Source organism: Camelus dromedarius, chromosome 31 (assembly GCF_036321535.1).
Source record: "Camelus dromedarius isolate mCamDro1 chromosome 31, mCamDro1.pat, whole genome shotgun sequence".
Classification (NCBI taxonomy): Eukaryota; Metazoa; Chordata; class Mammalia; order Artiodactyla; family Camelidae; genus Camelus; species Camelus dromedarius.
This window is the reverse complement of record NC_087466.1, coordinates 20872170-20897739: the sequence shown is the minus strand read 5'-3', so window position 1 is coordinate 20897739 and position 25570 is coordinate 20872170. Positions and strand designations below refer to the sequence as shown.

Here is a 25570-nt window from a genome sequence, read left to right as displayed (position 1 = left end):
AAAATATGAAAAAATATGTAACTAGATTACTTGGGTTGAGTCATGGCTTTGTCATTTGCTATCTAAGTAACCTTCTCTGTGCCTCAATTTACTTAGCTGTAAAATGTAGTTAACACTAATACATTATAAACATCTAATAAAAAAGAATATGAAAATAAATATATGTATATTTGACTGGGACAGTATGCTGTACACCAGAAATTGACACATTGTAACTAACTATATTTCTCTCTCTCTCTCCCTCTCTCTCTCTCTCTATATATATACATTTTTAAATGTAATCAATATAAAAACCAAGCATGTTTTGAGCAGCTGGCTTCATGGGGACATGTTGCTGGAAAAAGGACCTGTTTCCCTGAAAGGGTTTAGGGAACCCCTGAAACTGTTCCTCAGAGCACACTTGGAGAATCACTGGGCTAGACTGCATCCAAAGCCACATGACATGTACTATCATGTGATCGAGGGGTTAGGAGGTGACCGTCAGGTACAGGACACCAGGGGGAAATCCTGGGCTGGAGATGAGAATGGCAACTCTCATTCCACAAATCAGCTGCTTGGGTCAAGGGAGGGTGAGGCAGCAGCCTCGCTCCCCCAAGGCCCTAAACGTCCTGAATAAAATGCAAGCAACTCTGGATGTCCTGCCTTAGAGCAAACAGGTACCATATTAGTGTTCCAGTGCTGCCGCAACCAAGTGCCACCTGCTGAGGCTGAAACAACAGAAGCGTCTTCTCTCTCAGCTCTAGGGGCCAGGAGTCTGAGATCGAGGTGTTGGGAGGGCTGGTTGCTGCCCACGGCTTTGAGGGAGAATGTGACCCAGGCCCCTCTCCCCAGCTTCCGGTGGTGGGCTGGCCATCCTGGAATCCCTGACTCGTGGTGGCACCCCCCTGATCTCTCGGGGCCCTCTCCCTCTGCGACTCTGGGTCCAAGTGTCCCCTTCTTAGGAGGGAACCGGTCCTATTGGATTAGAGGTTCATCCTAAGCCAGCATCACCTCACCTCAACTAACTACATTTGCAGTGACTCTATTTCCAAATAAGGTCACGTTCCCAGGTCCTGGGCGTTAGGACGTCAACATACGAATTTGGGGGGGAGGGTGGGGATACAGTTCAACCCATGGCAGGTACTGAGGCACTGTCTAAAGATAAGTAAACCCTTAGGGGCAGATGTGCTTCTCATCCTGGGCAGGGTTTGTGGCACTGCACATCTGTAGAGTCCCCATGGGGGGAGTGGAGGAAAGCTGGCTCAGGGCACAGCAGGACACAGCTGGACAGATGCCCACCGCATGGAGAGTGGAGATCGTGCAGGTCCCAGAATTGCCAGTGAACTTGCTTTCTGGAGCAGAGTCCCCTCCTAAGTGTTTACAGCACTCCCCAAGTCACTGCGTTTCTCTTGATTGCAATGCGCAGACACTGCGTTTCTGACAAATTGAAGGTCTTGTGTGGCAACCCTGGGTTGCGCAAGACCCTAGGTGCCATTTTTCCAACAGCATTTGCTCACTTTGTCTCACTGTGTCACATCTGGGTCATTCTCACAACATCTCAAACTTTCTCATGATTGCTATATTTACGGTGGTGATCTGGGATCTTTGATGGGACTAGTGCAGTAACATCACACCTAACTGAAGGCTCAGATGATGGTTAACATTTTTAAGCAATAAAGTATTTTTAAATTAAGGTATGTACTTTTGTTTTTTAGACATAATGCAAAGGCACACTTAAGACCCTAGGGTATAGTGTAAATGCATTGGGAAATAAAAAACTTCGCAGCATTTTCTCTGTAGTGGGGGTCTGCAACCAAGCCTGTGACATCCCCGAGGTCGCCTGTATCGGGTCTTTACGTGGGCCAGGCCCTGCACAAATTGTCATTCCATCCTCATGACGTGAGGAGATGCGTAGCATTTTCCACGTGGAGGACTCAGGCACAGAGAGTGACTTGCCCAGGGGCCCTGCAATGTCGTTTGTAAGAAACATATATGTCTGGTTATCTTGATGACCAAATACACGTTTCTCACATATATTACGTCTTCTTCCACTGTTTCCTGGCTCACAGCTCCCCAGTCCCTTGGAATTCTGATGGGTCAGAGCAATGTAAGCATCTTTTGTAAATGAAAGTGACCCTTGGCTCCAACCCCAGGGTGACCGGGTGATTAGAAGGTTGGAAATTTCAGTCCCACCCCCTGATTTCTGGTAGGGGGAGGGGCTCGAGGTTGAAATCAGTTGATTCTGGCCAATGATTTAGTTCATCGTGACTACATCACGAAGCCTCCACAAAAATCCCAGAGGACAGTTTTTTGTCTCTTTTTGGAATTTCCACACTGGAGAACCAGGCTGTAGGTGCCAGAAGCTCCTCTGATCAGACCTCCACCTGGATCTCTTTCTCTAGTGTCCATTCGCAACCTCTGATGTCCTTTTGTAACAAGTTGGTCACCGAGCGAGTGAACGGGTTTTCCTGAGTTCTGTGAGCCTTTCTAGCAAATTAACTGCACCTGAGAAGGTCATCGGACTCTCTAGTTTGTAGCCAGCGGGTCAGATGCACAGGTGACGACCTGGACCTGTGGCTGGCGTCTGAAGTGGAGGTTGGTCCTGTGGGACTTTATCTGTGGAATCAAATTCTATCTCCGGGTGGGTAGTGTCCGAATGGAGCTGAATCCTAACACCCTGCTGGCATCTGAGCGTTGCTTCTGGGTGTGGCAGCCGCCCTCCTCACGAATGTGAGCATTTACGGACTGTGCTCCGATCCTCTCCCGTGTAAGTAGGAGGCAGGCTCGACTCTGCAGCTCTCATTTCAAGCCGCACGCAATTTCTCGCAATCAGCTTTGTTTCTCCAGGGCTCATTGGTCAGGGATGGAAATACCGAGGGTTTAATCGTCCAGGCAGGTGGTGAGTGTGGATTCCAAGCGGGATTGCAGTCAATTGCTGTATCTCGGTTGTGTGTTGACTCAGCCTGAGTCCCAGGAGGGGCCCTCGGCAGCCCCAGGGGGCTTCAAGAGGCATAGCGTCCTCTCAAACGGCCAGGCCGCTGCCTCTGATTCTCTGCCTGAGCTGCCAGGCGCCCGAAGTGGCCTCTCAGAGATGGAATTCAATGGCTCAAGGCTGGAAGATGGGTTCCTGGTGACTGAGAGGGATGACAGTGGGTGTAAAGCTGGGCACCCCACCTGTGCGGGTTTGGACCAATGGCTCAACTTCCAGCCTTGGTCTCTGACCTGTAAGTGGGAGCATCAGGGCCGAGGGGAGATTCTGGGAGATTCTGCCTGTAACAGAGAGGGCTGTGCTGGATTCCGAGGGCTGCTGTAACAAGTGGCCAGACTTGGTGGCTTCAAAACAACCATGTAGCTTCTCCCTGTTCTGGAGGCCAGAATCCTGCAATCAAGGTGTGGGCAGGGCTGTGGTCCCACTGAGGGCTCTAGGGAGGGTCCTTCCTGGCCCCTTCCAGCTTCTGGTGGCTCCAGGTGGTCCCTGGCTTGTGGCTGCACCCTCCCCACCTCTGCCTCCATCTTCACATTCACACGGCCGTCTTCTCCGTGCACCTCTGTCCCAGTGCCTCTGTCCAAATCCAGGCATTGGATTTCAGGCCCGCTCTAACCTGGGATCACATCGTTTTAACTTGATTACACCTACAGAGACCCTGTTGCCAAGTAAGGTCACATTACAGGTCCTGGGGCTTTGGAGGTACTTTTGGAGAGAGACACAATTCAACTCACACCAGCAGTGAAGCAGCGGGGCCAACTGTCCTCCAAGTCTTATTAATAATGGGCCCCTTTGTGCCAGGGGCAGAACTGGGGCTAGGCTGCAGCCTGGAGGAGGTGGGCAAGACCCCGTGCACGGGATTCCAGAAGGGAGAGGGGGAATAAACACACACACACACACACACACACACACGAGACATTACAGCTGACAAGACACAGGGGTGTGAGAACCGAGGATGAGATGCCTTACACGGTGTAGTCAGGATGGGCCCCTCGGAGGAGGTGTCATGTACCAGACACCCAAGAAGGGGAGAAACCAGAGCAGGAAAAGGACTGGGAGGATCATGCCAGGGAACACGCTAGAGGGACTGGAAGGCGTCAAGGGCCCAGGGTGTCCAAGAACAGGATGGAGGCCGGGCAGATCCTTGGCGCTCACAGCATCCTTGGTGTGGACCTTGTCAATTCCAAGGGCATCAGGAAGTCACTGGGCAGTTTTAAGGAGAGTGACTTGACCTGACTTTTTTGTTTTGTTTTAAATCACTACTGTAAAAGTAGTAACAACAACAACAAAATCTCTGGCTGATTTGTGGAGAAGGGACCCCAGGGGACAAGGGAGGTAACCCAGTTAGGAGCTCTGCAGGGAAGTTCACCCAGCAGGCCCTTGGCTGGAGTCTGGGAACTCGGATTTCTGGAGGGTGAGATTATGATGCGGAGTAAGAAATACACATTTGATCTTTATCCCCGTTTCTGGCACAGACTCTGAAAACCTGTGGAATTTCCTAAGTGATGAGAGCAATAAAGGTGTCTTAATTCACTGTCCCTTTCACCCACGTCTGTTTGTCGATCAGGTGACTTTGGACCACTTCTAAGGATGTGGGCTGGTTGCTAGGGGAACCAATCATGGGATTTCAGCCGACACCCCTGAGATCTGGGGAGGGAGAGGCACTGAAGGCTGAATCAATCACCAATGGCCAATGAGTCAGTGGAACTCAGAACGGGGGAGCTCCGAGTCCCCACCCACAGACCTTGCCCCAGGCACCTCCTCCAACTGGCTGGTCCTGACTTGTATCATTTCATAAGAAACTGGTAATCTAGTGAGTACGTGGGTTTCCTGAGTTCTGCAAGGGGCTCTAGCAAATTAACTGAAGCCAAGGAGGAGGTCGTGGGGACCTGTCAGAAGCACAGGCGGCAACCTGGACTCACGAGTGGCGTCTGAAGTAGGAGCAGCCTATGGTACTGAGTCCTTGACCTGCGGGACCGGATGCTACCTCCAGGCAGACAGGGTCAGAACTAAGTCTGAGGGACACCTCATCAGTCCTGGAGAACTGAGTCCATTGCTTGGTGGTGTGGGAGACACCACATTGCAGGGAGGGCTCCCTCTGTTCCCCGAGAAGAGGGGCTCGCTGCGCCTGCACGGTTTGTACCAGCAGTGTGGCTTCTGTGGACACCTGCTTTCCTTCGGGAAGTTGGGAACTTGGAAGGTGCCAGGCAGAGGGCGCCTGTGTAACCAGCCCCCAGTAAACACACTGGGCACTGAGTCTCCACTGGGCGTCCCTGGCAGAGGACACTTCACGTGTTGTCACAACGCGTCACCGTGGGATTCAGCGTGTGCTGTGTGACTCCCCTGGGAGAGGGCTCTGGAAGCTGGTGCCTGGTTCCCCCAGGCTTCACCCCACCCGCCTTTCCCTTTTCTGGCTCTGGTGTGTCCTTCCCTGTAAAAAGTCACAACCATGAGTACCACCACGTGCTGGGTCCTGGGAGTCCTCCCACAGAGTCCCTGAACCTGGGGGTGGTCTCGGAGACCCTGACCCCGCCTGCTGCACACACACGTTCGGAGAGAGGCCGCAGCCTGGACCAGGGCTGTGCTTGAACTGGTACCAGCAGCTGCCTCCCGATTCCTGGACCGGGGCAGCACCCCGCTGGGGGTCACACATTGCTCCTTCGGCCCTCCAGGTGATTCTGGGAGCATCCCATTCTCCGTATCACACCCCTTTCTGCCCAAGTAACTGGAGTAGTTCGGTAGGGACCCCAAACACCCAGAGACCTCCACCCCCCCGTCCCCCGCAGCTCGCCTGGGGGCAGTCAGGTCGGCTCAGCCCACTCGCACCTTATCCTAAACAGCATCTGGGAACCTTGGCTACTGACCCGTGCAACCGTGACAATGAAAATGCTCGCTCCTATCTTCACTGCCTGCCCAGGCTTCTGCGCCACCCCTCCCCGGGTACCGCTTCCACAGTTTGAGAACCACCAGAAGAAAACAGTGCCTTAAAGGAACTCCCCGCCCACCCCTACCTCGGCCCACCTACCGTCAAGTCCAAGGACATCCAAAAGCTCGGCCCAGACTTTCCACAGGGTCTCCACAAACATGTCCACTCCCAGCACGAACCTCTCAGTCAGCCGGCTCAGGACCTGCGGGAACAAGAGGATGCTCCTAGTCTGGCCAGGTTTGTCCTCAGATGAGAAAACACAGCCAGGGGATGACCAAGAGCACCACCACCCCAGGAGGGGCCAAGGGGCCCAGGGCATTGACGGGAGCTCGGGACTAACTGTCAGGGCACGAGAACCCAGCGAATCTGGTCAAACGTCTTTCCCACTGTTGGAGGGATGCTTTTGCGGGAGCGTCCACTTCCTGCTCCACTAATGCTCCCTTGGGGAAGGTCTCACCTGCTTTCTCATTTTTAAAAGGTGGGAGTTTCTGCAACCAACCTATTGCACCTGGAGGCTGGGCGCTGCCACGTGGGAGCAGCTAGGAAGGGTGAGAACTTGAGTCGTGTCAGCATCTCCGGGTCAGAGACCCACATCCAACCCGGCTTTAAGGACCCAGGGCTCTCCGTGGGATTCCAGAGACCCACTGGGCTGGAGTAGTATGGATATCAGGTGCAACCTCATTTCACCTTATTTTTGTTTGTTTTGGGGGTGGGCAGGTAATTAGGTTTTACTTACCCATTTTTTTAATGGAGGTACTGGGGACTGAACCCAGGACCTCCTGCATGCTAAGCATGTGCTCTGCCACTTGAGCTACACCCCCCCCCCCCTGAAGCGTTTTAAATCAGATACCCTGGTTGGAGGGATGCGAGGGGAGGGGAGGAGCAGCGTTGAATCAACGGCCCGGAGAGCAAGGGATGCCAGTAACCTCCGTGCTAGCGCTGTGGCTTGGCCGAGCATGCAGGCCTGGGAGTTTAACTGCCTGGGTTCAAAGGCAGATTTGTTGGGTGGCCATGGGCATATTATATCTGCAATAGGTACCAGGGCTCCAGCTCGCAAAGGGAGTTAATCAGTTTCCATCTCATCTGGTTATTGGGAGCATTGAAAGGGATATTGACGTGAGATGCTTTGGTGCCCCCGAGGTTCACAATGCCCACTGACACCCCACATTCCAACAGAAGCACTGACCCCGATGTGTCCTAGCCGCAGGCACTGGAAGGATTCATATATTTAGAGGCCACGTGGCCATGAGCTGATCCACAGATAAACCTGGTACGGCCGGACGACGGGATATTATTTAGCCACAAAAAGGAATGAAGCGCTGACACTGCTTCACCGTTGGAGGGACCTTGGAAGCTTTACGCTAAGGAAAAGCAGCCAGCCGCAAAAGGCCATGCATTGTGATTCCATTTCAATGAAATATCCAGAACAGGCAAATCCATAGAGACAAGAAAGTAACTGAGTGGTTGCCAGGGGTTAGGGAGAGAGGGGACAGCTAAAGGACCTCTCTCTGATGTGATGAAAATGCTTCAGTGTTGACTGTGGTGACAGTTACATAACGCTGTGAATATAAGTGAAAACCATAAGTTACACACTTTAAATGGACGAACTGTATGGTATGTGAATTGCACATCAGTAAAGCTGCTGCTTAAAAACTGGAAGGGTTAAAAACTAATGGAAGGGTTGACATAAAAAAATATATATATATCATGTAAGAATGCCAGAAGGGTGCCCCTCTCTTTGGTGGGGGGATTTGGGAGAATGTGCCCTCTTTTTTTGTTAAAGACCTTTATTGACATAACATTTACATACCCTCAAGTTCACTTCTTTAGAACGCACAATTCAGTGTTTTGGTTTTCTTTTTATAGAAATTCACCATAATCTAATTTTAGGACATTTCTATTGCCCCCCAAAGAAGTCTTGCCCCCATTAGCAGTCACCTTCCATCCCCTCCTCCCCTCCAGCCTAGGCAACCACTAATCTTCTTTGCGTCGCCATGGCTTTGCCTTTCCTGGACTTTCCACACACGTGGAATCAGGCAGCCTGTGACCTTTTGTGCCTGGCTTCTTCCACTCACAATAACACTGTCAAGGTCTACCTGTATGGCAGCACGAATCTCGTGCCAAGTAGCATTCCCTTCCAGGGACACACCGCATTTGGTTTCTCCCGACACGCTTCTTTAAAGTACCTACGATCTGTACACATTGGGGATGGCCAGTTTTTTACAATATGTTCCAGTTAAGGAACAAGCAAAGAGCTCCGCACTGAGGCTTTGGGGAGGAAAAGGTATCGGGCCTTTCAAGGGGCACCAGCTCCCCTAGAAAGGGTGTGAGGAAGCAGTTACTTTGTGAGGAAGAGACAGTGCTGCTTCCACTGCTGAACCTCTCTGTGCCTCAGTTTTCTCAGCTGTAAAATGGGACTAAGAGAGGACCAGACACGAGAACCTGTAAAGACCTCGGTACGTGGGAGCTACAGCTGTGTCACATACAAGGATGGCTGGGTGGCAGCCCGGCCCTCTCTCCAAACGGAGCCATTGCCTTCCCAGGTAACATGCATCTTGGAGCAGGTGCTCAGAAACCCAGGCAAGGACAGGCCTGCCCTGAGAACCGGCGGGGGCAGGAGGGCGGCGCAGGGACAAGCCCACTGCAGGGCTTTTGGATGGTACAGTGGGAGCGCCTGCTCTCTGCCCTGCAGGGCTGGCACCGATCGCTCTGGCTCCTTGGCTTCTTGCTCAGTGTGAAGACACAGGAGCCCAGAGGAGGTGCCTTGGGCTGAACTGTGTTCCTCCAAGACTCATCTAAGTCCCAACCCCTGGCACCCTAGAGTAGGACTGGACTTGGAGGCGGGGGCCTTTAAAGAGGTAATGAAGGGGAACTGAGGTCCGTATGGGGGGCTCTGATCCAAAAGGACTGGTGTCCCCACAGGAAGAGCTTAGGACAGAGACACGCACAGAGGGGACACCACCCGAGGACACAGAGAGGGGACAGCCGTCCGCGAGCCTCAGGAGGAACCAGCCCTGCCAACCAACACCTTGATCTCAGGTTTCCAGCCCCCAGAACTTCCAGACAACACATTTCTGTGGTGCTTCCCCATGGCAGCCCTGTGGGCTGACACTGGGGGCTCAGCGAAGCCCAGAGCCTGAAGCAGTTCCCAGAAAACCGGTGAGAATCTGAACCTTCAGCACACACCCTATAAAATACAGCCACTATTTTAGAATAACTATAAGCTGAGTATAACCTTTAAAAATTGTAAATCACTGTTACACACTTGAAATGTATGTAATATTGTACATCAACTATACTTGAATAAGAAAATTTTTTTGTTTTGTTTTTTTTGGGGAGAGGTAATTAGGTTTACTTATTATTTTTTAAAGTTTAACTGGAGGTACTGGGGATGGAACCCATGACCTCATGCATGCTAAGCATGCACTCTACCACTGAGCTATACTGCTATACCCCTCCACCACAATTTTTAATAATAAATAAAATTAAACAAACAAAACCAAAACCTAATGGGACTCAGATCAGGCCCCTGGAACTTACTCCCTTTCATGGGATCCGAGGGCAGGGGAATGAGGGGCCCCACCACCACAAGGGCGCACCCAGCAAATGCAAGCGTGGACACTGCTGCAGGGCTGGCTACCAGGCTTCTCCACCAAACCGGTATTGAAGCAAAAAACATAGCAGGAGAGGGAGGCGGATGGTTAAAACAAAAAGGCACTTAAATCGTGTTTGACACTACATGCCTTGATCACAGGATGAAAATGGCCCTGGGCCTCTGTGCTCTCCCTCCCACAACCCACAGCATCAGTCTAACCGTGAGAAAAACATCAAATTCCAACTGCAGACCATCCTACGACATCCCTGATCAGGGGTCCTGACAAGTGTCCAGGTCACCAAAACCAAGGACGGTCTGAGAAAACTGTCACTGCCGAGAGGGGCCTAAAGAGACACGAGGACTGAATGTGACGTGGTGTCCTAGACGCGGCCCTAGGACAGAAAAAGGACACTAGGTAAAAACCAAGGACACCTACACAGAGGATGGACATTAGCTAATAACGACCTATCAACAGTGGTCCATGAACGTAACAAATGGAAGACATTCACAATAGGGGAAAGAGAAAGAAAAATACCATATGACGTCACCTACTTGTGGAATCTGAAAAAAAACAAAACAAAACACCACAAATGAACTTATTTACAAAACAGAAACAGATCCACAGACATAGAAAAACTTAAGGTTACCAGCAGAGGAAGGGGGTGGGAAGGGATAAATTGGGAGTTCGAGATCTGCAGGTACTAATTACTATGTATAAAATAGATAAACAACAAGTGTCTTCTGTAGAGCACAGGGAACTCTATTCAATATTTTGTAATAACCTATAATGAAAAAAATATGAAAATGAAAAAAATGAATAAGACAGTCAATCTGAGGAAACAGTAATACTAATAGGGGAAACAGGGTATGGGGCGTATGGGAACTCTTCTCAGTTTTTTTGTAAATCTCAAACTGCTCCAAAAAAAGGAAAGATATTGAAAAAGAGAGACTTACAAGACATATCGGTTAAATGCAAGTGGAGAGTGTGCTTGGATCCCAATTCAAACGAAGCAACTGCGTCAGTCAGGGAAATCAGAAAATGGATTTGCGCTGGTTATTAAAGCATTGTCATGAGCTGGGACGATGGTATTGTGGTTATGATCTTTGCACAATGCGCACCTATTAAAGATACAGACTGAAGTATTCAAAAGGGAACTAATATGTCTTCGATTAGCTTTAAACTGCAGTTCCAGGCTTAAAGGATTTTTTTGGGTTGTGTGGAGAGATGTAACAAGAATGGTGGAAAGTTGATCAACGGAAGCAGTGGGTGGTGGGTAGGGGGATTCATTATATGATTCTTTCTCCCTTTGTGTCTGTTGGACAATTTTCAGGAGGAAAAGTTAAAACGAGGAAGATTCAGGTGAACCGCCCCAGGAGGCCTGTGGCCAGGGCCTGGGAGAAGCCCTGATTCCTGCAGCTCAGGGTTTCATCGTCCCTCCTCCTACAGCTGTGAGGCCTGGACACACACATCTGGAGGGCGTCCTGTGTGTGTCCTAATCTCTCCTCACCCCCCGTCACCCTCAGGCACAGGCAGCCTGGCTCCCAGGAAATCAGGCCATATGGCAAACATGCCTTGATGAACAAGACAGAGAGAGGCCAGCATTCCTGCAGACTTTCAGACGTTGCGCAGGTATCTGAGGAACGCAATGGAAGACAAAGGTTACATGAACTGAGAAGCGCTGGAACATGCACGCAGATCACGAATGAATTACAGAGGGGAAAGGGCACATCCAGGACGGAAGGTCCACCAGCCACAGTCGGAGCTCAGAGTAATGGGACAAGCAGACACCACGTGCCCTGAGGTGCTGCCCCGGCCAGGACACAAGACCCTCATGTAGAGGTCTCACTGGACCACGTGCCCTCAGTCTGACCCCAAGGAAACAACCAGACAAGTCCCGCCGTGGGACAATTTAAAAAGACAATCATCAACAGATGAATGGATAAAGAAGATGTGGTACACACACACACAGAGGAATACTACTCAGCCATAAAAAGGAATGAAAAAGTGCCATTTGCAACAACACGGATGGACCTGGAGGGCATTATGGTTAGTGAAATAAGTCAGACAGAGAAAGACAAATACTGTATGTTATACTTATAAGCAGAATCAAAAAATAAAAGAAAAGAATGACTATAACAAAACAGAAACAGACTCACAGATACAGAGAACAAACTAGTAGTTACCAGTGGGGAGAGGGCAAGATAGGGGTTGGAGACGAAGACGTACAAACCACCACGCACATAATAAATAAACTACAAGGATATATTACCCAGCACAGGGAACATAGCCAATGTTGTAGAAATTGATAAACTAGAAACGCAGTATAACCTTTAAAAACTGAATCACTGTGCTATATACCTGAAGCTAACATTGTAAATCAACTCTACCTCAAGTAAAAGAAATAAATTAAATTAAATATATCCAAGGGAGGGGGGGCAGACGAGAACACGTGCTGGAGGGGATGCGGAGGAGCTGGAATCGTGATACACTGCTGGTGGGAGTGACGGAAGTCCCTTAAAATGTGACAGTTGCCATGTGACCCAGCAATTCCACTCCTAGATACATCCTCCAAAAAACAGAAAACACACAGCCACACAAAAACTTGTGCATGAGCTTTTCACAGCAGCATTATTCATAGTAGCCAAAAAGTGGAAACAACCCAAATGACCATCAACTGATAAATGCATAAATAAAAATTGGTATGAAGGAATGAAACACTGACACAGGTTACAAAACAAATGAACCTTGAAAACATGATGCTGAGTAAAAGAAGCCAGAAGCAAAAGACCACATACTGTGAGATTCCACTTACTGCGCAATAAAGTTGTTAGAAAAAACAAAAAAAATACACAGTCACAAAAGTTCCCCACACCCCTCAAATGCGTGAAGGGGATTTGACAGACTAGGGAATCTGATACTCCTTTTTACGGCTGAGTAGTATTTCTCTCTCTCTATCTCTCTCTCTCTCTCCCTCTCTCTCTCTTCCTCCCTCCCGCTCTCTCTCTCTGCGTGTGTGTGTGTGTGTGTGTGTGTGTGTGTGTGTGTGTGTTTGTGTGTACACCACATCTTCTTTATCCATTCATCTGTCGATGACTGTCTTTTTGAATTGTCCCATGGTGGGGCTTGTCTGGTTGCAATGAGCAATTGTTGGTTGGCTGATGGATTTTTTTTTAAAGCTAGAAAGGAAAAGTGAATATATACTGTATATTACAAAGTATTATTGAACAAAATTTAGGTTTCAGGGTGGGGGGGCAACGGTATTATGATTCTGTAGGAGAAAGGGTCATGATGTCTGCAATTTACTTTCAAACAGTTCAGAAGAAAAACACACACACACAATGTGTATGTGTATTTGTACAGAAAAAGAAGTTTGAGGGGGAACCATAGTGAACCTAGGTGAGGAGTTTCTAGCTGTTCCTCATTCTATTCTTTCAGCTTTTCAAAATAAAAAGTTAGAGGAAACATTATTTTGATTATGGTGATGTATTCACAGGTGCCTACAAATGTCAAAATTTAGCAACGTGCACCTTTTTGTCCCTCTGAATATGTGCAGTCTATTGAAAGGTAATGTCAATTACACCTCAATAAAGCTATTAAAATGTTGGTGGGGAGAAAAAAGACTGCAAAGTGTCAAAGTTATTTTGCTCAAAATATTTTCTTACAAAGAGAAAAAAAGGCAAGCCTCTTCAAAGAAAAAAAAATAGCTCAATAGAAAAATGGAAAAGGGAAACAAAAAGCCGTTCTCAGAGAAGATGCCGATGGATTCTGGATAAGGGGAAAGACCGTCTATCTCACAACAACATAGTAAAACCAAAACACTTCACTGGAGAGGGTTTGGGAACCAGCCTTCACGTATGATGGGAGTGGAAACTGCTATAACTGGAAAACCATTCAGTAATATCGCTTGGCACTAAAAATGTCTGTGGAACGGGAATGGTGCATAAAGGACCCAGCAGACAAAACTATGTTGTCAGAGTCAGGAAAGTGGTTACCTTGGGGCAGGGGATCGAAACAATCCATTTCTGCATCTACACGCTGGTCACATGGACGTGCTTGCTGTGTGACAGTTCATTACACTGTGTACTTATGCAGAAAAGTGCACCAATAATATTTCAATTGGGGGAGGGTGCAGCTCAGTGGTAGAGTGTGTGCTTAGCATGCATGAAGTTCTGGGTTCAATCCTCAGTCCCTCTATTAAAAAAAAAAACCTAATTACCTCCCCACAAAATTAAAAAAAAATTTTTAATAATAATTCAATTAGAATTTAAAGATGCTTTGGCTCAGCAATTCCTAACAACGTACAGATGAACTTGTCTATGTGCACACCAAAAAAAATCTATGTAGAAAGACCTTTACTGCAGCCAGGATTGAAGCGGCAAAAGACGGGAAACTAACAAAACATTGACCTTCAGGAGTCGGTTAAATCACGTTACAGCCTTACACTAAATTACACTAATTTCTACTTTGCAACCCTCCAAAAAGAAGGAAGCAAAGCTTTATGTACTGATAGGATTTGATCTCCAAAATTTATCAATTAAAAAAAAAGTGCGAACAACATGTACAAACAAACAAAACCAACAAGGGGGCAGGATTTGTACGTGTGTATGCAGACGTATGCTCAGAATGTCCTGCTGCTTCTGGGAAGGAGAATAAGAGATCGGTCACAAGTGGGCTGCAGATTTATTGTTGTTTTTTGAGCTATTTAAAAAGGCATTCCTTGCAACTATGGCCTTATTTTTTTTAAAGACCTATAAATGTTAAGTTTCTTTAAAAAAAAAAAACTAAACTAAAATGAGAACAAAGGAGCCAGGAAAAACCACCAGCTCTCAGCTTTGCATTCAGATGTTCCCACCGCACTGGCCCAGCTTTATTTTTTTCCCGGTGCTTCCCAGGATCCAGACTTCAGTGCACCCACTTGGGAACCTTGCCCCAACCTTGTGCCAGTCCTTTCCTTTCCTGCCAACCCATCTTTCCAGACCTGACTCATGCCCCTCCCTCCATTTCTCTGCCCAACTCCTCCTGGCAACACACCTACACCCCTTTCTCTTGGTTCTGCAATGTCTTTCTTGCATCATCAAGTCTATTAAACCCTAGGTCCTGCCTGATACAACTGTCTGCCTCTCTCTCTCTTGCTCACTCTGCTGAATCCATGCACTATCTCCTCTGGCCCTTTCATGCACCAAACCTGTTCCTACCGCAGGGCCTTTGCTCATGCCGTTCCCTCTGCCTGGGAAGCTCTGTCTGTCTGGCTCCTTCTATTCAGCTCACTTCTGTGGCCACTCTCTTCCAGTTATTTCCAATTCTGAGGAGGTCCTAGGGTGGTCCAAGCTCTCTACCACTGATGAGCTGAACTGTGGGTGAGAGATTCAACCTTTCTATGCCTCCCTTTCCTCACCTGTAATAACAGATGATATATATGATAATAACAGAACCTGTCTCTTAGAACAGTGCCAGACACATACTAAGCTTAAACAAAGATCTGCCACCATTATTATGACATCATCTTGTTTTAATTCTTTAATGGCATTTATCTCTCTGAAATAATCTTACTTATTTTTGACTTATTGATTGCCAGTCCCATGAAAGCTCCTCCAGATGGGGGCATTTTGTCTGATGTGTGCTCCATCTAGTAGGTGTTCAATATATTTAAAAACTTACGTTAAATTCACATAAAATTGACCATTTTAATCATTTTAAAGTGTACAATTCAGTGGCAGTGAGTACATTTGCAAAGTGGTGTAACCATCACCTCCAACTAGTTCAGAACATTTTCATCACCCCAAAACAAAACTCCCTATCAATTTAGCAGTCACTTCCCACACTTCGTCCCCTTAGCAACCACTACCCTACTTTGTCTCCATGGATTTGCATCTTCTGGATATTTCATACAAATGGAGTCACATAATATGTGGCCTTTGTGTCTTTCTTTTTTTCCCCCAAGGTTCATCCATGTTGTAGTATCAGTACATCAGTACATGTACCAGTACTTCATTCTTTTTCATGGCTGAATAATATTCCAGTGTAAGGCTAGATCACATTTTGTTTCTCCTTTCATTAGCTGATAAATATCGGATTGTTTCTGCTTTTTGGCTCTTGTGAAAAGGGCTGCCATGAACATTTGTATAAAAGTTGCTTAATAATTTTTATTTTATTTAATTTTTAAAAAATTTGGGGGGAATAATTAGGTTTATTTACTTGTTTATTTATTTATTTTGGGAGAGAGGTGATTTATTTATTTTTTAATAGAGGAACTGGGGATGGAACCCAGGACCCCGTGCATACTAACCACACACTCTACCACTGAGCTATACCCTCCCTACTCTTAAAAATTTTTAAATGAATGATTGAGTATAGCACTCTCCTACCAGATGAACCTTTCTTATATAACTACTGTCTACTAAACACTTATTCAGTGTCTGGTATTGTGCAGCCTGACTAATTACATTCAACCCTCCAACCTCCTTCGCACAAATGAGACACAGAGATCAAGCGACTGGACCAAGGTCATAGAGCTAGTGAGAAGCAGAGCTGGGATTAGAACCCATGTCTGTTGGAGAGCAAGGCCCATGCTCCAGACCACAAGAAGGCCATGGACTTATTTTAGACAAGTCCAGGATTAGAACATGAGTGTTTCTTTAAATGCCCTCAAACTTCACAACCCACTAAGCAGGTCTGGCTCGCTGAAAACCACAGTTGCCACCAGCAGCCCCAGTTTTCCTCTAATTACGATTAAAGGAACAAGACAATCTCCCCCAGGCCAGGCCGGTCTCGGCTACGCTTGGTCTGGGCTGCACTCGGCAGGAACTGTCAGGTCGGCCTCCTTCTAGATGCCACACTGATTTGGGGAACCAGGAAGGGGTCTGATGCTGGGAGACGGGGGAGGGTACCAGTGTGCACTCCAGGCCTACTCTACCTGGGTTCAAATCCTGGCTGTGCCACCCAGTCTGACCTGAAGTCAGTCACTTCACCACTCTGTGCCTCAGTTTCCCTACCTGTAAAACAGAAACATTAACAGTACCTACCTCATATGGTTGTTCTAAGGATTAAACACGTTACTCTATCTAAAAAAGCACTTAGCACAGGGAGTGTCCCTATTCGCTAGGTGAGGTGCTGCCCGATTCATGAACTGCTGAACAAAGCCAATGAAAACAATTAAAAACTTGGCACATTTTAAGCAAATAAAAATTTAGTATTACCATCATCTCTATGAAAGGCACGAACTTTGGTTTATCCCAGAAAGAGTTCTGACCCCGAGATTCTCTGATTCTTTGCGAGAATTCATATATAAACCCTTAAATAATCTATTTCGTATTTCCCGGCTGCGGACCTCAGGATTCTCAGACAGGACCGTCAGCTGAGACACGGGCTGCTTGTGCTTCCCTCGCACAAAAAAGTCAGGCTTCTTTTTGCTGTAAAACAAACAATTCCTGCCTTCAAACAGCTCAGGTACACTGCAGGCGGGAAGAGCAGATTCACCCTTTAGGCTCAGGCAGATTGGATGCAACCTTTCTGCACTCAGGCGCCCCATCATGCTTTCTCCCTCTGCAGACTCCTACAAAGGGACATCTCCCCCCAAAACCAACAACCACTACAGGCGGCATCCGCACCCCCGACAGCGGAGGGTGGTTAGAAGTTACAGTCTTCCTAACAAATTAACCCACCTTTCATTTCACCCAATTAGAATATCCAGCCAATCTGATTTTTTTTTTTTCTTTGAAGGGGAGGTAATCAGCTTTATTTACTTATGCTTAGAGGAGGTACTGGGGATTGAACCCAGGACCCCATGCATGCTAAGCATGCGCTCTGCCACTTGAGCTATACCCTCTCCTTGGCTTGAGTTTTAAAGTTCCTTTTTTTCCCTCCATCTCAAGCACCAGAAAACTTTTTTAACACTCTGAAAGCCAATCCAGCAGAGCTAAGCAATGCGGATTCGCACCCTGACTATATAATAGTGGGCACTGATTCAGCCACTACTCTGGGCTAGGAAGGTACCAACAGTTCACAATTACAACCTCATAATGAAGAGGATATTATTTTTATCCCCATTTAACGAATAAAGAAACTGAGGCTCAAAAAAAGTGAAGCCACTTGCCCAAAGCTGGCCACTAAGAGCTGGAACTTCAACCCAAACTTCTCTCCACTCCAAAGCCCGAGGGCTGGCAGAGCAAAGGAACCGCAAGGGCTGTAGTCGAGGAACCGTATTCGCAATTGTAACTGTCCCCCACTCACTTCCCCTTTCTCGGTGGACTTTGACCCCGAGTGGCTCCCATCTCACCCTGCTAGAGGGCGGAGCGGGAAGTCCCCGCGCTCCTGCGGAGAGCTGAACACTATCCCCGGGGGTTGGGGGCTCCCAGACAGCTTCAAAGTAAACAAAACGCTAAAAGCTTGGCACACAGTAGGTGCTCAGGTTTACTGTGCCAGGTTGCCAAAGCAACGGAGCGGAGTGCATTACTCCCTTTCTTTAAAAAAAAAAAAAAAAGCCCAAATATCTTCAAAGCAGAAGAAGGAGGGCCTAAGGTGCTCGGAGGAAGTGGGTCGGGTGCGAGGCTCGAGGAAATTCAGGGTTGCTCGGGAGAGCGCTGCAGCGTGGGGAGGGCGAGGGCGCCAGCGGGCAGAGCGCCCCCTGGGCAGCAGCCACGGTGCCTGGCTCACAGTAGGCGCTCATTCAAACGTGTTGAATGAATGAATGAATGAATGAATGAATGAATGAATGAGAGGCGCGGCAGGCGTCAGCTCAGCCCAAGGGAGGCCCGGGCCGCGCCGCCCAGGGGGTAAGGTCCAAGGAGAAGTGCCGCGTGGAACAGTGGGCACCCCAAGGCCCTGCGCCCCGGCTCTGTGCTGGAACGGGCCGCGAGACCGGACGCTGGCCGGAGGGCCACAAGCGGCCGGCCCCGGGGCGCAGCCGGGTCCCTCCCGACCCCCAGCCCGGCGGCCCCCCCCACCCCCGCTTTCCGGGCCGGGTCCGTCCCGCAGCCTCGGAGGCCGCGCACGGCCCAGGCGGGCCCCGGGCGCCAGGTGCGCGGCGGCCGGGGCAAGGTGACCGCGGGCGCGGGCCCGGCGCCCACCTTCTGAGCGGCGCGCACGTTGTCCTCGCCGAACAGGCTGCTGACGCTCTGCGAGAAGGTGTTGACCGTGCGGCGGTAGCTGTTCTTCTCCGTGCCGCCGCGGCCCCGCGCCCCCTGCGCGCCCGGGGCCAGCAGCCCCAGCAGCAGCAGCAGCAGCAGCAGCAGGAGCCCAGCCCGGGCCCGGGGCCCGCCCGAGGCGCGCGCGCCCATCCTGGGGCCGGCCGGATGCGCGATCGGCGACAGGGGTAAGGACCACACGGAGGGACGCCGCGGCTCCGGCGAGGACCGCGTTGGCGCGCTCGGGGACCGCGCACCGCACCTCCACCCGCGCCGCCGCCGCCGCCGCCGCCGCCGCGCCACCTGCCCCGCCCAGCGCGCAAAGGCGCGACGGCCCTGCCCACGCCTCGCCCCGCCCCCGTACTTGGGACCCGCCGGCGACCTGGCCTGGGTGCGGGGGGCGGCTCTGAACCTACTTCTCTCTCTGCCTCCACCCCCTAGAAGCCCTCCCTTGACCTGGTGGAGCTTTAACCTTTTCTTCTTTTCAAATAATTTTTATTTTTAACTTTCCTATAAAACGTACCCCAAGCTTGTAAAGTTGTAACAGCCTCAACAGGGACAATGACTGCAATTGGTTGGAAAACATTAACTATATGTATTTTATTTGTCGCCGAATTTATGATGGGACCCAGTAATTGACCACCGTTGCCGATGGCATGGGCAACAGCGTCTTCGCTCATTCTACAATGTTTAAGTCAAGAAAAAGCATCAAGCCTCCTTCCTTCCCTTCGTGAAAGAACTGTATTTGAATGTCATAAAACTGTTGAGGACGGAAAGTTCTCTTTAGGAAAGTCCTGCCAGTAAGTGAGGAGGGATTGAGAGATTAGAAAATCAGAAATTAGAAAATCATTTTGGACTCCTTAATGAAATGATGCGTCCAGGTGATGATCATCAAGAGACTAAGACCAAAAGGTGGCAGGTTGGTGGGAAACTCGAAAATGGCCAAGTGGTCCTGACCTGGAACCGCCAGTCTTAGTGGCAGGAAGTACGAGCGCCACCTATGGTGGATTCTTGCCAGAACACTGAGCCCTAACTTGATGTGGTTCACATGTAACCAATAGTTTACAGGAAATAGGGGGGATGGAGGGAAAAGTTAGTAGCGGCAGAAGCGATCAGCCAAAGCCAGAATGTGGGACATTCTACAGGACAAACGACCTAGTTTCTTCAATAAGTAATTGACATAAAAAATGAAAGCAGGGAGTTTCATTGGTTTTAAAAAATTTAAGAACCATAATCACCAAATGCCAGGCAAGGGCCTTGCTTACATTTTAAGTCAAACAAACCATGTCTAATCAGACATTCTTAGAGATAAACAGGAAAATAAAACTTAATTTTTGCCAACCCCAAAAGTGAAAAATTGTATCTTATTTTTAAACTTACATTTTTCTGGAGTCTTGGTGAGTTTTTCATACATTCGCTGGCCCTATATTTTATCTTCTTTTTTTTTTTTAAGTAAAATTTTAAATAGAAGTATAGCAACCAAACAGAAAAATACACAAATCATAAGGTGCCTCTCTATGAATTTAAACAACACCCAAGGCAACTAGCACCTTGGGTTGAGAAAAGGATTGTTACCAGCTTTGCAAAAAAGGCTCCCTTTGTCCTCTCCGGTTCTCCATGTCCCCTCCAAGATTTAGGGGATTCTTTTTGCCTGTTTTTGAACTTTATGTAAATGGGATCACAAAGTGTGATCTTTTGTGATTGGCTTTTTTTCAACATTATATTTGAAATCCATGTTGTTGTGTTTTTGTCTTTTTCTTTTTGCTTTACAGAATGTTCTTTATATTTTCTGGAGATAATCCCTTGGTATATAATATTTTAGAATAAAATATAGAATGTACTATTACCTACCTAATAATTTTAAGATGAACACACTTTTTGTTTACTTGAATAAATAAAGAAGAAACAGTGGCTCACTATCATCGTAAGCAATAAAACCCAGGAAAACACAGGCTTGATATGCTCATTATAATTTTCCCCCCAAATCTTTACAAATTAAAACATGTTCATATGTATACTATTTGAATCCTCTGATGGGCCACCTGAGTGTTTGTGGGGGTTGTTTTTGGGTTTGGTTTTCAGGGGAAAGGGGGAGCTTATCCAAAATCAATCACATCTTCATTCATTTATTCATTCTTACAGTCAACAACTATTTATTGCTTACCTACTCTGCTGCCAGATCTTTTTCTAGGTTATTCAAATGTTTTTCCTGGGGAGGTAACTTTAAGGAACTTTTAAAAATAACTTCATCTTTTCTAAAATTCTAAGATAACTCCTAGTGCCTTCACTTTTTTGTGATTTAATTTAAATGTTTGCCCTTAATGAGTTTTCTGCTTTTAACAGAAAAAAGGAGACATAATATAAACGTTCTATTCCCAGGCTAGTAACAGGATTCAGAAAATATATTATTTCCGAATGTGCTACAGACAATGCGAAGTGGTAATGAGAATTCAAAGTTGTCTAATAGATGCCTTCTTCTTTTGGTTTTCCTGTTTGTCACTGTAATGGAAATATTTAGTGCCTCTTTGCTATACAACTAATGTTACTTGTAGGAATATCAGAAAATGCAGATAAGCAAGAAAGAGAGGAAAGAAGATTGTACTGGGGCAAGGTTATTTTTTTTTAATGGAAGTACTGAGGATTGAACCCAGGACCTCCTGCATGCTAAGCATGAGCTCTACCACTGAGTTATACTCCACTCCCCTACCTAGGGTTATATTTTTAAAGGTGACGAAACACTCCCATTCCCAAGTAGACAAATTAATACTAGTAGATAATTCCGATTTAGGGGCTGTGACCACATCGCTGTGAGAACAGCCCTGGGCTTAAACTGAGGACTCTGAGGGGACCTCAGGCCCCGCCCCTTTTCTAACTTGGCCCCGCCCCCGCCACAGCCCGGCCCCGCTTTTCAGCGTGGTCCCACCTCCAGCCCCGCCCCTCGGGCGCTAAGTTAATCCCAGCTCTCGCGAGAGCGCAGCCCGGAAGTTTTTCGGCCTGAACCCGCGGTCTGGGAGCCCACGTGGGTTGGGTTTCAGGGTGTTCTGTTTGTGCTGGCGGCCGGTGCAGAGTAAGGTCGGGGCGCCATGGGAAAGCTGCGTCGGAGGTACAACATCAAGGGGCGCCAGCAGGTGGCCCCGGGCCCCTCGAAGGGCCCTCCCGAGCCGCCCCCCGTGCGGGTGGAACTGGAAGGTAAGGAGTCCCGGGACTGGGGGTGGGTTTCGGGGCATGGACCAATCACGGCCTCGGGGCCAGGGCGGGCTGTTCCGGGACGAAGGGCTCCCGGTCAGTGCCCTGCCTCTGCGACTCTGGCGAGGGGGACCAGAGAGACCACCCCCCACCTCAGATGATCCAGAGGAGCGGGGACACTAGTGACTGTTTCGTTTTAACTGAATTTGGAACAATACCTGGAGTTTCTTTCCAGTGGGGTCCAGTTCTAGTATAGCAACATGGGGAATTTGGGCAAGAAAATAAGGTAATTCCATCCATTCTGATGGCTCTGACTATAACCTCCCTAACAGGTCCCCTCAGAGGCCCCAGTTTAAGCCCAGGGCTGTTCTCACAGCGGTGTGGTCAGAGTCCCTAAATCGGAATTATCTACTAATATTAATTTGGCTACTTGGGAAGGGGAGTGTTTTGACTCCTAAATTTGTATTTTTCAGCCCAGACCTGTCTTCTTGGCTCCAGACTGCTTGACATTTCTGCTCAGACTCCTTTTTATTAGGAACGACTACTGTGTGCTGGGCACTATTCTGGGAGAGTAACTGAGGAGGAGATTAAAGAAAAAATCCTTGCCCTGCAGAGAGTAGATGCTTCTGGGAGGAGATAAGCAAAGATAAACACAAACTATATAGAATGTTGTGCAGATATAAATACTAAAGAAATGAAGCAGAAGAGGTGTTTGCGTGGGTGCAGTGTTCTTCCATAGGATGGGCCAGGAAGACCCCACTGAGAAAGCATTGAATCCTTTCTTAAGACCTAAAGGCAGCCAGAATGGCTCAGTGGAGATGAAATTTAACATGAGGACAGGATCCTGTAGGGCCTCCTGGGTCCTGGTGAGGACTATGACCCTGCAGGGTTTAGAGCGGAGGAGGGACACAGTGTGGACTTATGTTGTGACAGCATCGCTTTGGCTGCTGTATTGAGGAAAAGCAGTAGAGGGCAAAGAATCAGGGAGATGGAGTTGATGCTTGGACCAGGGAGGCAGCAGTAGAGGTGAGAGGTGGTTGGATTCAGCATGTATTTTGAAGGTGGAGCTGACAGGGTTTGCTGGCTGAGTGGACAAGAACAAAGGAAATCTCAAGAATGACTCCCAGGCACGGGGTCCAGTGGCTGGAGGAGGCTGGGGTGGGCATTCTTGTGGGGAGACCAAGAGCCTGGTTTTGGATATGAGTGGTTTGGGTGCCTGTTAGATATCCAAGTAGAAGGGCAGGCAGGCAGCTGCTGGCTCAGACACTCAAGAGAGGCAAGTCCAAAGGAGAGAGCAGTTTGGAATCATCTGCGTCTAGATGGCATTTATTTAAAGCCCGAAGACTGGGCTGGCTCGTGCAGGGGAATGAGTCCAGCCCTGTGAGGTGGGAGGAGAGCGCTGGGAGAGTGTGGTTGTCCAGGGCCCACGAGGAGGACCCACCGTCCGTGTCAGTTGTTGCTGGGGGGTCAGGGAGGGAGGGAGAGGACCACTGGATGTAACACTGGGAGGCCATCGAAGACTTTGACGGGGCCAGTTTTAGGGGAGAGTTGGGGTGAAGTGATTGAGCAGGTTCACTTGTCTTGCAGGCCCCTGAAATGTGACACATTTCCAAAATGGGACCTATCCTTATATGTGTTCCCTGAGGTCCAAGCCGATCTAGGTGTTAGGGAGGTGTGAGGTGGAGGGAGGGAGGGCGAGCCAGTGAGCCAGGACCCCTGGAGAAGATGGCTTCCCTCAACCCACTCATCAGCCCCCACTTCCACACTCTTGTTGGACCCAAAGGCAGTGAGGCTGAGGGAAAGGTTGTCAGGGTGGGAATCTGGAGTCTGAATTCCCTCCTCAGAAGGTGCAGGGATAGGCTGGGAGTTGAAGCAGGTCACCTGACATCTCCGTGCCTCTGTCTTCTCAGCTGTCAAATGGGTCCAGCAGTAATAGCCATCCTACCTGCTGTGAGAGTTGTGGAGGTGGCATTTGGGGAGAATGTGTCTGTGACGGAAATGAGACTGCTTCGAAAAGTAAAGGCAGGCTGTGGAGATGTGACGTGACCTGTGGTGGGTGTCATCCGTTGTAATAGCGGTGACAGCTCAGGACATGAGAGGGCACCTCTAAGAACGCAGAAGACCCCTGGGTGACAGTTGGATGATCAGAGCAGAGGGGCTTGAGGTCTCTTAGACCCAAAGATTTGGGGAGAGTTGCTTCTCACCCCAGAACAAGACATCTCCATTTATCCTTGCCTTCCTCAGGGCCGGAGGGAGCTTATAAAACACCTTCCCCAACCACCTGTCTGATATCATCACCCTCTTTCTTATTTTTATTTTTAGCACATACCCCCTCCCCGCCTTTTGTTTTTTCTATAGCACAGTGGTTCTGAACATTTTTTCTACCAAGGACCCTTTTACATTCTTAAAAATTGAGGGCCCCAAAGTGCCTTTGTTAGTGTGGGTTGTGTTGATATTTGCCATATTAGAAATTAAAACTGAGAAATTGTGAAACCCAAACGTATACAAATACACGCTCCTGTAGTGGGCAGAGCAACAGCATGTTACACGATCTGGAGCCTCTGGAAAATGCTGCTGTACGCAGCCCCCCGCCCCCAACTCCCCTTTTAATTGTTTATTTGAGAACTGCAGAATGGGTGGCTTGGATTGCATAAAATTGTCTCCTTTTTAAAAATTTTTTATTTTAATTCTTTTTTTTGTGGGGGGCAGGTAATTAGGTCTCTATTTATTTATTGTAATGGAGGTACTGGGGATTGAACCCAGGACCTCATGCCTGCTAAGCACGCGTTCTACCACTGAGCTCTACCCTCCCCGCATTGTCGCATTCTTCTTAATGAGGATCACACAGCTTTTCCTACCCTTGGTAAAGTCATGAGACACACAAAGCCTGAGCAGTTAATAAAATGCAGACGCCACCCATGTGGCAGCCACAGCACTGGCTGTCTGGCAGAGAAGTAGGTGCTCCCAAGGCCCCTCCTCCCCAAGGTGTTGCAGTAGGTTTGAGTAATAAGAGAGCTGGATTTTGGTCTAGATTGTATACTTTCGTTTAAAAATAGATATGACACAAGCTGAGTACTTAGTCCACTGCACCCCTAATAAGAGAATGTCGTAGAATTACTGTAACGACAGTTTTGACCTCACAGACACGCTGGAAGCAGGCCCCCGCTCAGAGCGAAGCCGTGTTGCAGCTTGGAACCTCCTTGCCGGATACCCCCATCCCTCTCCCCCAACATTAGGATGTAGGTGCCAGGCCCACCGTGGAGGCTGTCCCATGGCAGGTGCTGGGCAGGTGGATTGAGTCAGAGGTGGGGGCACCCTTGATGGACCTGCACCCCCATTCTTGTGCGGGGGCTCACACTGGAGGGCAGGAGGGCCTCCCCAGAGGAAAAATGGCATCAATGCTGAATCTTGAGAATCCCAGGCATCTGCGCTCTGGCCTCCAGGGCTGTGGGTCAGGCAAGTGTGTCTTTTCAGATCAGGGCACGTTGAAAGGAGTCGATGCAAGTAACGCGCTGGTCCTGCCCGGGAAGAAGAAAAAGAAGACCAGAGCCCCTCCCCTGTCCAAGAAGGAGAAGAAGCCCCTGACCAAGAAGCAGCGGAAGATGCTGCAGAGAATCGTAGACCAGAAGGAGAAGAAGAGCCAGGTGCGCGCCAGTCAGGGTCTGCACGCGGCCCTCCAGGCCGGGGTCTCTGTAGCAGGACCGTCCCATTGCACTTTCCAGAATGAGGGACATGTGCTGTGTCTACAGCGTCCAGTACAGTGGTCACCAGCTAC

The 25570-nt window shown here is 48.7% G+C and overlaps 2 protein-coding genes across 2 annotated transcripts in view; one reads left to right on the top strand and one right to left on the bottom strand.

Moving 5' to 3' along the window:
• Positions 1 to 18881, bottom strand: part of BRI3BP (BRI3 binding protein) — a 28857-nt gene extending 9976 nt beyond the window's left edge. The window contains exons 1-2 of the mRNA XM_064481303.1: positions 18553 to 18881; positions 5991 to 6093 (exon numbers count right to left, since the gene is read on the bottom strand). Of these exons, the coding sequence (XP_064337373.1) occupies positions 5991 to 6093; positions 18553 to 18762 (313 nt within the window). The 5' untranslated portion in view covers positions 18763 to 18881. The remainder of the gene's footprint in view (positions 1 to 5990; positions 6094 to 18552) is intronic.
• Positions 18882 to 21598: 2717 nt separating this feature from the next.
• Positions 21599 to 25570, top strand: part of DHX37 (DEAH-box helicase 37) — a 30158-nt gene continuing 26186 nt past the window's right edge. The window contains exons 1-2 of the mRNA XM_031442493.2: positions 21599 to 21798; positions 25270 to 25439. Of these exons, the coding sequence (XP_031298353.1) occupies positions 21693 to 21798; positions 25270 to 25439 (276 nt within the window). The 5' untranslated portion in view covers positions 21599 to 21692. The remainder of the gene's footprint in view (positions 21799 to 25269; positions 25440 to 25570) is intronic.